Source organism: Pseudophryne corroboree, chromosome 3, assembly GCF_028390025.1.
Source record: "Pseudophryne corroboree isolate aPseCor3 chromosome 3, aPseCor3.hap2, whole genome shotgun sequence".
Lineage (NCBI taxonomy): Eukaryota > Metazoa > Chordata > Amphibia > Anura > Myobatrachidae > Pseudophryne > Pseudophryne corroboree.
The window spans coordinates 104,161,551-104,178,582 of record NC_086446.1 but is presented as its reverse complement, the minus strand read 5'-3'; the positions used below and the strand labels follow the sequence as shown (position 1 = coordinate 104,178,582).

Sequence of the window (17,032 nt, the reverse complement as noted above, 5' to 3'; positions counted from 1 at the left end):
AATACAGCTGCAGGAGGACGAAGGAGAGCAGCAGAACAGCGGGGATGGAAGCGGGCAGGCAGCAGCATCAGCATCCCGGGCCCTCCCGACAGCGGCACAATCCATCTGACTTTTTGGGCTTTAAGCAGGAGGTGTCAGAAAAGCATGCGCTGTTGAGACCCGATCGCACGGCTGCAAAAAACTGCACCGTGCGATCGGGTCGGAATGACCCCCTATGTGTGTCTTTATATGTATAAGAGCATGAATAAAGGTTGGCATAATGTGTAAGGCGCATTATGTTTATAAGGACATTAATAATGTGTGTCATATGTGTAAGGTGCATTACTGTGTGATATTATGTGTATAAATGCATTACTAATGTGCAGCATTATGTGTATAAGGTGCTCTACTATATGGCGTAACGTATAGAAAGAGCACTACTGTGTGGTCTAATGAGAATAAAGAGCAATATCGTGTGGTGTAATGTGAATAAGGAGCAATTCAGTGTGATGTAATGTGAATAAGGGATACTATCGCATGATATAATGTGTATATAAGGGGCACTACTGTGAGGAGTAATGTATATAAGGTAAAGTGGTACTACTGTGTGATGTAACGTGAATTAGGGACACTATCGCATGATAAAATGTGAATAAAGTTGCACTACTGTGTGGCCTAATTTGAATTGGGGGTACTATTGTGTGGCCATTTCCCTTCCCAGCAAGTACACACCCCTTTTTGGGCTGCACGCCGAATGTGCGCACAGTTCCTATTTAAAATCTAGGGGTTATGAACACCAAAATGAGGACTGCTATGGGTGGGGGGTGATGGTGCTGGGAAAGGGGTGCAGGGTCAGAGGCAGAACTAGAGGCGGTGCTAGGGGGCACCGGACAAAATCTTGCCTAGGGCATCATATTGGTTAGGGCCGGCTCTCTGTTAAGGGATATAATAAACACAATCACTGACTGGGTTTGTTCTGTTCCTAATACACTCGTACTGAATGAAACTGATTCTAAGTAATGATATAATTGAATGTTATTATACTGTATATACACAGGCCTTTAATAATAATGATTCATTAGATACTTGACATATCGTATCATTATCCACCCTGTGATTATTAGATACCTTCCAACATTGACCTCCGCTAGAAACGTGTGGTGCCATGGTCATGCTAGCGAAGGGGTGGGCACACCACTCATGTCCTCTGGCGCCATGCCTTGGGCTTAAGAAACACTACTGTAGTATGCCACCAACTTTTCTTGATTCCACTAAAAACCCCATTGACTTGCCATGCATACCAGAGTCAGTTGTAGGCAGAATATATTATAGTTCTTTTTATTTAACAAAATGTCTTGATAAAATTAGCAATAATAAACTTGCTTTGAATAAAGCCAATTATAATTAATATATCTTTTAATAACATTCTAAGTACATATATACAAATACCTCCTTTTTAATAATTTATTGAATATATTATCTATTTTATTCTTCATTATTATAATCACTCCTGCATTTGTTAACCAAAGGGTTCATATTGTTAAAGACACATGTACAGTAATACAAATCCTGTATCAGCCGTTGAAATAAGTACTCTGCTTGAAATGTGCTTAGCTTTGGAACTCTAGTAATCTCCATATAGAATTTGTGGCTTCTGGTTGTCGTCATGGAAACCACAGACGGTCCACACTTTGGCTCTGTTTGACCAATTCCTTCATTTTCCCAATTGTTTGTTGGATATTTTATCTGTGTAAATATATATTAATTTCTTACTTTTACAGTGTGGATTTAATCAATTTGCCAAGCAGTGATGTCCAGTGACAGACATTTACTGATAATTTTTCTTCTCTTCTTGATTAAGATCCCATTAAAATCAGACTATGAAGTCTGTGAGGGCCACTAATTGGTCAGTAAAATTTTGCAACATATAATATGCTTATTATATATATATATATATATATATATATATATATATATAGATTTGGATAAATGCTATCTGCATAGGTTACATACACTATATTCTGTAATCATCTCAGTGATGAACAGTTGGATATTTATGTCATCGTAATTTAGGGATAGTCCCATTTTTGTGCATTCATCAAAAGTGTATAATAGTTATATTAACTGATTCAGTGTCCATTGCATTGTACAGTATAGTCCCTGCTCTAAATGATAAAAATACAAATATTAGTGATTACAGATGAGCAAACACATTATAATTCAATGTTGTTTATATGGGCTTTATATATTTTCTATTCTTATTGGAAAATGTGCAGTTTAGCTCTGCTGATGTAATTTAATCTTTCAGTTCCAATTAGATATTTCTACGCAATCTGTAGCACCAGACGCTTGGATTTTCATGCTGGGTATATGTACTATGTCCCAAAGCTCTTTAGTGACTTGCAATATCCTTATAATTCACAATAGACAACGCCAAGTTTGTGGAAAGGCCACAACTGTTTGTAATGTAAAGTGTCCGAAGTGCAAATAAGGCAAATAAGGGATGTAGGGCAAAAATAAAATTTTAAATCAGTTTCATTTATCAGATAGGTCTAATTTTTAATGACAAGGTGAAGGGGAGAATAGTAATAGATGCATATTCCCGATAAATGCGAATTCTAATCATCAACCACGAATCCTTTGCTTTCTTCAGAATGCCAATGCTCTCATTGCCTGTGAAGTAAACAAATCAATTAGTCTTATCACCCAGACAACATGGCGAGCTTATTCAGACATCTGATGTGGGTATATGTTCAGCATGTCGACAATGACCTGAATATCAACATATACAGAATGTCCAATGTTGACATTGCCAGTATGTCGACAGCCAGTTTTAGGGTTAGGGTGTGGCTGTGGTTAGGGCTAGGCTGCGCTGAGAGTTACTTTTAGGCTGCAGAAAGAGTTAGGGTTTAGCTGCGGTAAGGGTTAGGCTACACCAAAAGTTATGATCAGGCTGCAGCTAGGGTTAGGGTTTGGCTGCATTTAGAGTTAGGCTGTGCTGAGGGTTATGGTTAGGCTGCAGTTAGGGTTTGGCTGTGCTGAGAGTTACGGTTAGGCTTCAGAAAGAGTTTGGCTGCAGTTAGGGTTAGGCTGCACTGAAAGTTACGGTTAGGCTGCAGCTAGGGTTATGGTTTGGCTGCAGTTAAGGTTAGGCTGTGCTGAGGGTTACAGTTAGACTGCGATTAGGGTTAGGCTGCACTGAGGGTTATGGTTAGGGTGCAGTTAGGGTTTGGCTGCGCTGAAAGTTACGGTTATACTGCAGTTAGGGTTACGGTTTGGCTGCAGTTAAGTTTAGGCTGCGATTAGAGTTATGGTTAGGCTGCAGTTATAGTTAAACTGTGTTAAGGGTTATGGGTGGTCATTCCGAGTTGTTTGCTCGCTAGCTGCTTTTAGCAGCATTGCAAATGCTAGGCCTCCGCCCTCTGGGAGTGTATCTTAGCTTAGCAGAATGGCGAACGAAAGATTAGCAGAATTGCTACTATATATTTTCTTGCAGTTTCTGAGTAGCTCCAGACCTACTCCTAGATTGTGATCAGCTCGGTCAGTTTAGTTCCTGGTTTGATATCACAAACACGCCCTGCATTCGGCCAGCCACTCCCCCGTTTCTCCAGACACTCCCGCGTTTTTCCCTGACACTCCTGCGTTTTTTAGCACACTCCCGAAAAACGCTCAGTTACCACCCAGAAACGCCCCTTTCCTGTCAATCACTCACCGATCAGCAGTGCGACTGAAAAGCGCTGCAGGAACACCAGCAAATCTACTAAGTTTTGTGTCAAATAACTTAGCGCATGCGCATTTAGCAACAAATCGCAGCATAGCGAAAATCGGCAACGAGCGAACAACTCGGAATGACCACCATGGTTAGGCTGCAGTTAGGGGTTTGCTGCGTTTAAGGTTAGGCTGCGCTGAGGGTTAGGCTGCAGTTAAGGTTATGGCTTGGCTGCAGTTAGAGTTAGGCAGTGCTGAGGGACACCGTTAGGATGCAGTTAGGGTTTGCTTGCAGTTAGGGTTAAACTGTGCTGAGGGTTACGGTTAGGCTGCAGTTAGGGTTAGACTCAGAATTAACACTAAAAAAACCATTGGCGACATTCACAATATTGACATTATGTTAGTGTCTATGTTGCATGTCAACATTTGTCATATCGATATTCTGTCCATGTCAACATTTTGAATGTCGCCAGTCAGACCATACCAAAATTCTGGTGTTGACATTCTGAATGTCAGGATTTTCTACCACAACCGCTGCTGTGAAAGTACTTTGGGCTTTAGGAGCACCGGCCCCTCTGATTCATACTGCCAAATTCCAAATCCTCTCCAAGACTTCCAGAATGGTCAAGCAGCAGGACACTCGGGGTGGGGCTGGGCGCTTCCTGTCATTAGGCATGAGAATCGTACCATCATGCCCCCATACCACCCACACATCTCATGATAAGGTGTCACAAGCTAGCAGTGGCGGAACTTGAGAGTGGTTGGCCCAGGTGCAAATATATCACTTGGCCCCCCCTCCTCCATGTCATACCAAGTTAACACTATGCCACAGTGGGCGTCAGGGAGAGGAAGAGGGTGACAGCGTAAGGCAGGGTGAGGCAGAGGTTGACATAGAGAGACAGAGGGTGACAAGGGAAGGCAAGGGGAGGCAGAGGATGACAGTAGAATGTAGGGTGAGGCAGTGGGTGACAGGGAGAGGCAGTAGGTGACAGTGAAAGGCAGTGGGTGACTGGGGTACAAGCACAATGTCCTGTACGGTGCAGAGAACAGGAGGTATGTACCTTGGTGGGGTCAGGAACACAGTGGCCTCTGCTCTGTCTGTGACAGGGTCCCCTGCCCCTTGTGCTTTCCTCAGGTTGGCACTCGGTCAGGCAGACTCTGACAGTGCCAGTTACACCGGCAGTGAGCTGCCTTTAATTCACAGACAGCAGTGAATCAGAAACAAAATGTACAGCTGTCTATTAATTAGAGGCAGTATGTGGCTGTGATCATCAGCGCCAGGGGCGTAGCCAGAACTTTGTGGGGCCCATAGCAACATTTTGAAGGGGTCCCTGTCCTAATGACACTAGAGAGACATTGCACTGCAGCAGATGTTAATTTTATGCTCCATAGTAGTGTCTTAGTTAATTTTCTGAACCATAGTAGGATGTTAATTTATGCCCCATAGGAGTGCCCTAGTTTATTTTATGCTCCATAGTAATGCCACAATTCACATTATGTCATATTGTAGGGCTGCCAGTACACATTATGCAGAACATTAACCACAATTCACATTATGCATATAAGGATAAATCCTATTGTGTGCGAACAATGGCATCCAATCTCGCACCACTCATGGGCTGATTTCTGCCTGAATACGCACAAAATGGCTTGGTGCCCTGTGGGCCAGCGAGCACTTTTGTTCAGGTTCGGCCCTCTGTAAGGTGCTTGTTGCCGTAATGACTCGCGGGTGCAAGTTCATTGCATATAATTGAATTAATCCATAGTATCCCAAGTTCATATTATGCCATACAGTGCACCAAGTTCATATTATGCCACACTGCAGTGCGTCCACTTCATATTGTGCCACATTACAGTGTCCCAGTTCATATTATGTAACAGTTCATTTTATTTTATTTATTATTTATTAACAGTTTCTTATATAGCGCAGCAAATTCCGTTGCGCTTTACAATTTGAAATAACAATAACAAACTGGGTGATAACAGTCATAGAGATAGGAAGGCCCTGCTCGCAAGCTTACAATCTATAGGGAAATAGCACCTTTCCTTGTGTACATATGCCTATCTATTGCAGAGAATGAGAAGACATGTGAGGATATGTGTGGACTGTACAGAGTGGATGCAATTTGATAGGAAGGTTTATGAAAGTTATGTGGGCGGTTCTGGAATTTGATACGCTTGCCTAAAGAGGTGAGTTTTCAGGGAACGCTTGAAGGTTTGGAGAGTAGAGGAGAGTCTTATTGTTCGTGGTAGGGCATTCCACAGAGTGGGTGCAGCCCGATTAAAGTCCTGCAGTCGTGAGTGGGAGCGAGTAATGAGTGCGGATGAGAGACGCAGGTCTTGTGAAGAGCGAAGAGGTCGGGTTGGGAGATATTTTGTGATAAGCGAAGTGATGTACGTTGGTGTAGTTTGGTTAATGGCCTTGTGTGTGAGTAATTGAATGCAGTAGAGTACAGGTAACCAATGGAGGGACTGACAGAGTGGATCTGCAGACGATGAACGTCTAGCGAGGAAGATAAGCCTCGCCGCTGCATTCAGAATGGATTGTAGTGGTGAGAGTCTAGTTTTGGGAAGACCAGTTAGGAGACTATTGCAATAATCAATGCGGGAGATAATGACAGCGTGGATTAGAGTTTTAGCAGTGTCTTGTGTAAGGTATGCTCGTATTTTGAATATGTTTTTTAGATGCATGTAACATGATCTTGAGACAGATTGAATGTGGGGAACAAAGGACAGATCAGAGTCAAGGATGACACCTAGGCAGCGAGCTTGTGGGGTAGGGTAGATAGTCGAGTTTTCAACAGTGATAGAGATATCAGGTTGGTACCTACTATTGGCCGGTGGAAATTAACTCTGTCTTTGAAATATTCAGTTTGAGGTGGCGAGATGTAATCCAGGATGAAATGGCAGAAAGGCATTCAGTGACATGGTCCAGTACAGATAGGGACAAGTCAGGGGAGGATAGGTAGATTTGAGTATCAGCTGCGTACAGATGATACTGAAAACCAAAAGAGCTGATTAGTTTACCAAGAGATGAGGTATAGATAGAGAAAAGCAGAGGACCCAAGACTGAGCTTTGCGGTACTCCAACTGAAAGAGGTAGCGAAGAGGAGGTAGATTCAGAGAAGCGAACACTGAACGAGCGATTAGATAGGTACGATAGGAAGGGCTTGTATTTTAAAGTGCTGCTTGAATTTGTAAGTGTGAGTTGGTAACCGCAAAAGGTGAGTTCTGATTATTCTCTGTCTATCCATATAGGGATAGTAATATTGTGAGAGAAAGTTAATCTGAATCTGATTGTTTGTATCTATACTGTTTTTTTTTGTGTTTGTATCTGTACTGGGTTTTATTTATTTATTTATTTATTTTTTTGGAGGGGGAAAAAAAAGTGTGAGGTGAAAAGCCAGAGGGAGTTAATCTGAATCTGATTGTTTGTATCTATACTGTTTTTTTGTGTTTGTATCTGTACTGGGTTTTATTTATTTATTTATTTTTTTGGAGGGAAAAAAAAGGGAGGTGAAAAGCCAGAGGGAGGGGGTTGAATCAGGTGTGAGTAATCAGGAGGAGGAGGGGCTGACTAAAGCAGCTGGCTGAGCCTATATAATCAGTGATTAGACTCTATGGAGCTTGCTCTTTGTAAGGCTTGTATTTTAAAGTGCTGCTTGGATTTGTAAGTGTGAGTTGGTAACCGCAAAAGGTGAGTTCTGATTATTCTCTGTCTATCCATATAGGGATAGTAATATTGTGAGAGAAAGTTAATCTGAATCTGATTGTTTGTATCTATACTGTTTTTTTTTGTGTGTTTGTATCTGTACTGGGTTTTTTTTTGGAGGGAAAAAAAAGTGTGAGGTGAAAAGCCAGAGGGAGTTAATCTGAATCTGATTGTTTGTATCTATACTGTTTTTTTGTGTTTGTATCTGTGCTGGGTTTTATTTATTTATTTATTTTTTAATTTTTTTGGAGGGTAAAAAAAAAAGTGAGGTGAAAAGCCAGAGGGAGGGGGTTGAATCAGGTGTGAGTAATCAGGAGGAGGAGGGGCTGACTAAAGCAGCTGACTGAGCCTATATAATCAGTGATTAGACTCTTTGGAGCTTGCACTTTGTAAGGGCTTGTATTTTAAAGTGCTGCTTAGATTTGTAAGTGTGAGTTGGTAACCGCAAAAGGTGAGTTAGAATACAGAAAAAGGTGAGTTTTATAATACACAATCAGGAACACACATATTTGCAGTACCATTAAACTTCTGGTGAGGCTGCATGGGGCTGACCTTGTGAGTGAGTGAGAGGGTCTCTTACTTGGAGTAGCAGAGGGGCTGTGATCGTGCGCGTGTGAGGGGCATTTTTTTTTTTTAGCAGGAGCTGGAAGCCGAGTGAAAAGGAGGTGCAGTGAGCTACAACTGCAACTGCTAAGTGGAGTATAGGTGCCGCAGGAGAGAGTACTACGGCTGCATAAAAGTGAAGGACCAAGAACCGCACAAAGATAGATAAGTATAAGCCAGCTTAATTATTGTATAAGTGAGATTGTTTGTCTTTTATTTTTGCTGCTTTTTCTTTGAGAGTAACAGGGAGTTAGACCTTACAAACAATATGGGAGGGGCTGTGATTGGGGACCTCACTCAGTGCATGTCGTGCAAGATGTATGCACACCTGGAGCTAAGCGGCCCAGTGTGATTACATCTGCACGAGGTGTGTGCGAACGGTTGCCCTGGAAGCCCAGGTAACTGATCTAGAGCAAACCGTTACGCGACTGAGGGAGATTCACAATCTTGAGCAAAGTTTAGACAAAACGGTGGAGGAGTTGCAGGAGGGGTCACTGGTAGAAGAGGATGATGATCAGGTAGCCAGCTGGGTCACAGTTAGAAGGAAGAAAAAGAGGGGGAGGCTCGACATCTCCGAACTATCAAACCCGAACAAATTTGCCCGACTGGACGAGGAATCGGAGGATGATAGTGAAGAAATGACGGTGCCGGAGGAGACTGCTCCCTCTAGCATCCAGAGGAGTGGTCCCTCTGGCGCGGTTGGGATAAAAGATAGTGAGGTACCTAGTCAGATTGTGGTGGTAGGGGATTCTATCATCAGGAAGGCAGATAGGGCAATCTGCTACCGGGACCGTGATCGCTGTACAGTCTGTTGTCTCCCGGGTGCTCGGGTACGGCACATCGCGGACCGGGTAGATAGATTGTTGGGAGGGGCTGGGAAAGACCCGGCGGTCTTGGTGCACGTTGGCACCAATGACAAAGTTAGCGGAAGGTGGGATGTCCTTAAGAAAGACTATAGGGACTTAGGAAAGAAACTGAAGGCAAGGACATCTAAGGTAATATTCTCGGAATTATTACCTGTGCCACGTGCTAGTCCAGGGAGGCAGAGGGAGATTAGGGAGGTAAATGTGTGTCTTAGGGATTGGTGCAGGAAGGAGGGGTTTGTGTTCCTGGAACACTGGGCGGACTTCTCATTCAGGCGCCATCTCTTTTGTCGTGACGGATTGCACCTGACTGAGGAGGGGGCAGCGGTGCTGGGGGAAAGGATGGTTAGAAGGTTTGAGGAGATTTTAAACTAGGAGCCTGGGGGGAGGGTTTAGCTAGAAACTACGGGTCATGCAGTGAGAATAGTGGGGATGGCGGTAGTAAACGAAATGGGGGAGAAGTTGGGGGGAGGGTAAGAGCAGGCGGTAAGGTTACTAACATGGGTACTAAAAGAGATTTTACCAAAGCACTAACCAATGACGATTACAGGTCATCATTGCTACATAAGGTGAAAGATGTCCCTAATGCAAGGGAAAATACTTATCTTAGTTGTATGTATCTAAACGCCAGAAGCATTACTGGTAAAAAGGGTGAACTAGAAAAACTTGCAGCAAGCAAACAGTATGATATTATAGGCATTACTGAAACTTGGTGGGACGAATCTCATGGTTGGACAGTCAATCTAGAGGGCTATACACTGTTTAGGAGAGACAGACTAAATAAAAAGGGTGGAGGGGTGTGTCTTTACGTAAAGCCGTTTTTAAAACCTGATATACGGGAAGATATTCAGGAGGGGACTGTAGACACTGTCAAGACATTATGGGTAGAAATTGCATGCGGGGAAAAAGGAATAAAAAAGTTAGTATTGGGTGTATGCTATAGGCCGCCTGGTATCAACATATCTGATGAGGAATTGTTACTAAAGCAAATTGAAAGAGCAGCAGGAGTAGGAGACATAGTAGTGATGGGAGATTTTAACTATCCAGAGATAAACTGGAAAAACGATTCAAGTGATACTGCTAGGGGCAATATGTTTTTAAACACACTTAATGATAACTACTTAGTCCAACTAATTGAGGAACCAACTAGGTACAATGCTATCTTAGACCTGGTATTAACAAACAATGGGGATTTGGTATCAGGTATTATAGTAGGGGAACCCATAGGAAACAGCGACCACAATATGGTCACATTCCATATCAGTTTCCATAAACAGCCCTATACTGGCTCAACTAGGACTCTAAACTTTAGCAAAGCAAATTTTGAAAAGATGAGGGTATTTTTCAGGGATATTGAATGGGAAGGTTTGTTTTTGGGAAAAAATACTACGGAGAAATGGGAGGTACTAAAATTCCTGCTAGCTAAAAATACACTCAAATTTATTCCTACGAGCAGCAAAAAAAGGAATAAAAACCTTAAACTGATGTGGCTTAACAAAAAGATTAAGGAACTTATGGGCAAGAAAAGGCGAGCATTTAAAAAATAGAAATCTGACGGGCAAGCAGAGTCATTTCAGCACTATAAGGAATGTAACAAAATATGCAAAAAGGAAATAAGAGCGGCTAAAGTAGAAACTGAAAAACTAGTAGCAAAGGAAAGCAAAGCGAATCCCAAAAAATTATTTAAATACATTAATAGCAAGAGATTAAAGAAGGAGAGTATAGGCCCTTTAAAAGACAAGTTGGGAGTCTTAAGCAAAAATGATAATGACATAGCGGACACACTAAATGAGTTTTTTTCAACAGTATTTACTAGAGAGGACCCGATTCAGGGACTAACATATAATCTCAATAATGAGAATATCCCACTGATAGGCACTTATTTAAGCGAGGAAGTAGTCTGTGACCGATTAAAACATTTAAAGATTAATAAGTCACCAGGTTCCGATGGTATTCACCCAAAGGTTCTAATGGAGCTTCATTCTGAACTTGCAAAACCGCTATTTTTGATCTTTAAGGATTCAGTAATATCAGGTATGGTTCCCAAAGACTGGCGTATAGCGGAAGTAGTGCCTATATTGAAAAAGGGAAGTAAAGCTGAACCAGGTAATTATAGACCAGTTAGTCTTACATCTATAGTGGGGAAAGTATTGGAAGGTATTCTAAGAGATAGTATTCAGAAGTTCCTTGAAGTCAATAAGGTCATTAAAAGGAATCAACATGGGTTTATGAAGGACAGATTCTGTCAAACCAACTTACTTGGCTTTTATGAAATAGTAAGCTCAAACCTAGATCAGGATAAAGAGGTGGATGTAATCTTTTTAGATTTTGCCAAAGCGTTCGATACTGTACCACACATGAGACTTATCTACAAGCTACAAGAATCAGGGCTAGGAAGCACAATATGCACTTGGGTCAAAAACTGGTTAGATAATAGGGAGCAGCGCGTTGTGGTTAATGGATCTTTTTCAACCTGGACTGAAGTGCTAAATGGTGTGCCGCAAGGCTCAGTATTAGGACCGCTATTGTTCAATATTTTCATTAACGACCTAACAGAAGGTCTAGAGAGCATGGTGTCAATTTTTGCAGATGATACCAAATTGTGTAAAGTTATAAATGCAGAGGGGGATGCTGAGTCGCTTCAGAATGACTTAGTTAAATTAGAAGCTTGGGCAGTGAAATGGAGAATGCGCTTCAATACAGACAAGTGTAAGGTAATGCACTGTGGTAACAAGAACAAAAATAACACCTACCTACTAAATGGGGTAAAATTAGGGGATTCTGTACTGGAAAAGGACTTAGCTGTCCTCATAGATAGCAAACTAAGCAGTAGTACCCAAAGTAGGACTGCAGCAAAGAAGGCTAATAAGATATTAGATGCATAAAACGGGGAATTGATGCTAGGGACGAGAGTATTATACTCCCAGTAATATAAATCACTTGTGAGGCCACACCTTGAATACTGTGTACAATTCTGGACACCTTACTACAAAAAGGATATCCTGGAGCAGGAAAAGGTTCAAAGGCGGGCGACCAAACTAATTAAGGCTATGGAGATGCTGGAATACGAGGAAAGGCTTGCAAGACTAGGCATGTTTACACTGGAAAAGAGGAGATTAAGAGGGGACATGATCAACATTTACAAATATACAAGGGGACAATATACAGATCTTGCGCAGGACCTGTTTTTGGTTATATCAACACAGAGAACTCGTGGACACTCGCTCAGGTTAGAGGAGAGGAGATTCCACACAATACGGCGTAAAGGCTTTTTTACGGTAAGGACGATACGTGTTTGGAATTCCCTGCCTGAGGGAGTTGTAATGGCCAACTCAGTCAACACCTTTAAGAATGGGTTAGATAAATTCCTAATGGATAAGGATATCCAGGGTTACGGGGCATAGTCACGCACTATGGTTATTATAAAAAAGAGGGGTTAATCGGAACGGCAGTCAGCAACTTCAGTCAAAATTTTATACAAAATAATCGTGCATAGGAGACCACAAATAGGTTGAACCCGATGGACAATTATCTTTTTTCAACCTTAGATACTATGTTACTATGTTACAAGAAAGGGCTGTGTCTTTAAGACCTAGGGATTGTAGTGTCTGTATGAGAAGAGAGTGGTCTACAGTGTCAAATGCAGCAGATAGATCTAGAAGAATAAGTAGTGAGTAATGGCCTTTAGACTTCGTAGTGACCAAATCATTAACCACTTTAGTCAGTGCTGTCTCTGTGGAATGTTGGGAACGGAAGCCTGACTGAAGTGGGTCCAACAAATTGTATGAGTTAAGAAAGTGTGAGTCGAGTGTAGGCAAGTCTCTCAAGTAGCTTAGAGAGACAAGGGAGCTGAGCGATAGGGCGGTAGTTTGACAGAGCATTAGGGTCAGAATTTTTTTTTTTTTTTAAATGGGAGTAATCACTGCATGCTTGAAGAGTGAAGGAAAAATACCAGTAGAGAGAGAGAGATTACAGATGTTAGTTAAGGTAGGGATGAGCACCAGAGACAGAGCTTTACTTATTTGTGAGGGTAAAGGATCAAGAGGAGAGGTAGTAGAGAAGCAGGATGAGAAGAGTGATGATACTTCATCTTCATTTGTGGGATCAAATGAAGAAAGAGTTCCAGAGGGTTCAGGTAAAGAACGGAGCAGGTCACTGGCTGCCGAAGAGCATACCATTTCATCTCAGATCTTATCAATCTTCTCTTTTTATATCACAATACAATGAGCAGGTCCAGGGGTATAACCATATATATGTTAGGCCCCAAGGCAAATGTTTGCATGGGCCCCTAGGTGTCTACCAATGATGACAAATGTATATAACACATGTAACTTTGACAGGGAAGGTGGCCCCTCTTAGCTCTGGGCCCCATTACAGCTGAACTCCATGCACCTATGGTAGCTACGCCGTTGGTTAGCGCTGATAGGTGGAAGAATTGCTCTATCAGCCAGTCACACACAAGGTTAGCCCTGCCTACCTAAGGTAAGGGGCAGGTCCCCCAGGCAGTGGGCCCAGGGCCCATTCTCTCTGCACTGGCCCGTTCATCTGACAATGGGCCTAATTCAGATCTGATCGCAGCGGCAAATTTGTTAGCTAATGAGCAAAACCATGTGCACTGCAGGTGGGGCAGATGTAATATGTGCAGAGAGAGTTAGATTTTGGTGGGGTGTGTTCAAACTGAAATCTAAATTGCGGTGTAAAAATAAAGCAGACAGTATTTACCCTGCACAGAAACAATATAACCCACCCAAATCTAACTCTCTCTGCACATGTTACATCTGCCCCCCACCCCCTGCAGTGCACATGGTTTTGCCCATTAGCTAACAAATTTGTGCTGCAATCAGATCTGAATTAACCCCATTGACACAAACAAAGAGAGAAAAGTGATCTGTTAGGTGGTGCACAAGATTTAAAATATAACTTTTATTAGTGTCCTAAAAATGGATAATATATCACACTGGATAAAAGAACATTTATGCGAAATATTACAAACATATATTGTGAAAAGATAACGACAATGTGAGACAATACAGAGAAGAATAAATGTAAAGAAAGAATTAAAACAGCCTTGGTGTCTTTATTGTGTCTATTTATTGTGTACTTGTTGTATCCTTCTGTTGATAATTGTTTAATACCGATACAATATGTGTTACTCAATGTATTGAAAAAATTGGTAACTAATGTTGCTATTAAAGCCCAGTTCTAGTTCTTGGCAGTCAGCCTGATTAGATTGTGAAACAATGTTTCTTGCAGCAAAGCAGTATATTTGTTGATAGAGTCTTAGCAGAAAGGAGAGCGTGTAATAGTAATTTCTACACTCTGATTTGTCAGTGTACACAACCTCTAATACACTATAAATGCTATTGCAGAATACAGTAACTGCAAAATGTCTTATAATAATTAGAATATTTGATTCAGTACTGCCAATTTGCACGAACCAACACTATCCTATAAGGTTGAATAGTCTCCTTCTGCTCTCGACCTCTCCCCTGCACCGCAGGGTGTCTGTTAGTGCTGCTATTGCTTTATAGCAGATATGGGGATATAAGCGCTACTAATCCCCTATCCGCTGATGTATTATATTTATATATTAAATCCATAGGCAATATGATTTTTGCTGCGTATTGTATTGACTACATAAGCAGTTAGAGAACCCTCACATGTGCCATAAGTGTGATGGTAACAGTAGGGGGTACTGTGATATGAATCCGTATTGTTGAGTATATTATTGTTGTTTAAGTTAAGCAGCTCTCGTTAGTAGGAGATTCCGTGCCTGCATCTATAATTGAGATAGACCGGATTGCAGGGCTGACAATGATGATTTAATACACTGATATTACAGTGTATTAATTACCCAGTGTTGGTCTATTCTAATGCACACTACGTATTAGATTGTCCTTCCACATTATAGGAGATTCTGTGCCTGCTTCTATAATTGAGATAGACCGATGGATTGCAGGGCAGACAATGATGTTTCAGACGCTGATATCGCAGTTTATTAATTGCCCAGTGTTGATCTATTCTAAAGCACACTACACATTAGGTTGTCATTCCACAGTGATTTTCTACAATGCGTAATGTGAATGTAGCGTATGGCTACCTATCACTCCCATCCAGCATAGATGGGGTGATAATTAGAAGAGAGCCCTCTGATATAAGTCTATATTAGTAGGAATACTTTATTCACATAATGGGGTATATGCAATTGCGGTCGAATTCCCGAAAATGTCGAAAAACGGGACATTTTTGCCAAAAAAAAAATAAAAAAATTCGACAATGCAATTCAGTACTTTTCGCCCAAAAAACGGACTTTCCAAATTCGACTTTTTGAAATTCGACATTTGTCAAATTCGACATTTCTGCAATGGTACAAATGCGGCAAATCGACAAAAGTATATTCAATTGAAGATTGTAAATTCGACAACAGTGCTTTTAGACAGTAAATTCGTCATTTTCAATCCGCCACACTTTGCTGGCGGAATCTAATAAAAATTTTTTAAAAACTTGTTTTTTTGTGTGTTTTTTTTATTGGTAATAGCATATCTATTTATATTAGAAGGGATTAGGTACTTGGTTTGTCTATTTTGGAGGCACAAGTATTATTTATATATTTAAAAAAATATTATTATTATATATATATATTTTTTAATGGAATGGTAAAAATCTGGAAAAAAAATGCGTGGGGTCCCCCCTCCTAAGCATAACCAGCCTCGGGCTCTTCGAGCTGGTCCTGGTTCTAAAAACCCGGGGAAAAAACTGACAGGGGAGCCCCCGTATTTTTAAAACCAGCACCGGGCTCTGCGCCTGGTGCTGGTGCAAAAAATACGGGGGACAAAAAGAGTAAGGGTCCCCCGTATTTTTTACACCAGCATCGGGCTCCACTAGCTGGGTAGATAATGCCACAGCCGGGGGTCACTTTTATACAGCGCCCTGCGGCCTTGGCATTTAATACGCAACTAGTCACCCCTGGCCGGGGTACCCTGGAGGAGTGGGGACCCCTTCAATAAAGGGGTCCCCCCCCCCAGCCACCCACCCCAGCCTGGTGTCCTACTGGTCTATAAAAATGTGTTATCTCTGAATCGATTATCTACTATTACCTCAGTCAGATATATATACAACAGGCAGGGAGCACGATATCAATTCATTTAAAAATATCCAGTTAAAATCTCAAAGCAGTTAGATAAGAACCTACAGAAATGTTTAGTGGAAGTTATATTACGAAGGAAGTACACCTATGCATGTAGGGTCTATATACAGTGATGCTGCATATATTACTACAATATTATATACCCTATACTTGCAATACCTGTGCATTAATATATTGGGGGTACGGTGATACATCTGTTGGCAGGGCTATCTATGTCAGATTCATTTGAACTACGGACTGTGATATGGAGATTGCTAAACTCTGAGAGCCACATATTATGTGAATAAAGTATTCCTACTAATATAGACTTATATCAGAGGGCTCTCTTCAAATTATCACCCCATCTATGCTGGATGGGAGTGATAGGTAGCCATACACTACATTCACATTACGCATTGTAGAAAATCACTGTGGAATGACAACCTAATGTGTAGTGTGCATTAGAATAGACCAACACTGGGTAATTAATACACTGTAATATCAGTGCATTAAATCATCATTGTCAGCCCTGCAATCCGGTCTATCTCAATTATAGAAGCAGGCACGGAATCTCCTACTACCGAGAGTTGCTTAACTTAAACAACAATAATATACTCAACAATACGGATTCATATCACAGTACCCCCTACTGTTACCATCACACTTATGGCACATGTGAGGGTTCTCTAACTGCTTATGTAGTCAATACAATACGCAGCAAAAATCATATTGCCTACGGATTTAATATATAAATATAATACATCAGCGGATAGGGGATTAGTAGCGCTTATATCCCCATATCTGCTATAAAGCAATAGCAGCACTAACAGACACCCTGCGGTGCAGGGGAGAGGTCGAGAGCAGAAGGAGACTATTCAACCTTATAGGATAGTGTTGGTTCGTGCAAATTGGCAGTACTGAATCAAATATTCTAATTATTATAAGACATTTTGCAGTTACTGTATTCTGCAATAGCATTTATAGTGTATTAGAGGTTGTGTACACTGACAAATCAGAGTGTAGAAATTACTATTACACGCT

General features: G+C 41.4%; 1 protein-coding gene across 1 annotated transcript in view; it reads right to left on the bottom strand.

Moving 5' to 3' along the window:
* Window positions 1-2,459: 2,459 nt before the first annotated feature.
* The window catches only part of LOC135054898 (pendrin-like), a 172,479-nt gene continuing 157,906 nt past the window's right edge, over window positions 2,460-17,032 (bottom strand). The window contains exon 20 of the mRNA XM_063958356.1: window positions 2,460-2,652. Coding sequence (XP_063814426.1) covers window positions 2,629-2,652 — 24 coding nt within the window. The 3' untranslated portion in view covers window positions 2,460-2,628. The remainder of the gene's footprint in view (window positions 2,653-17,032) is intronic.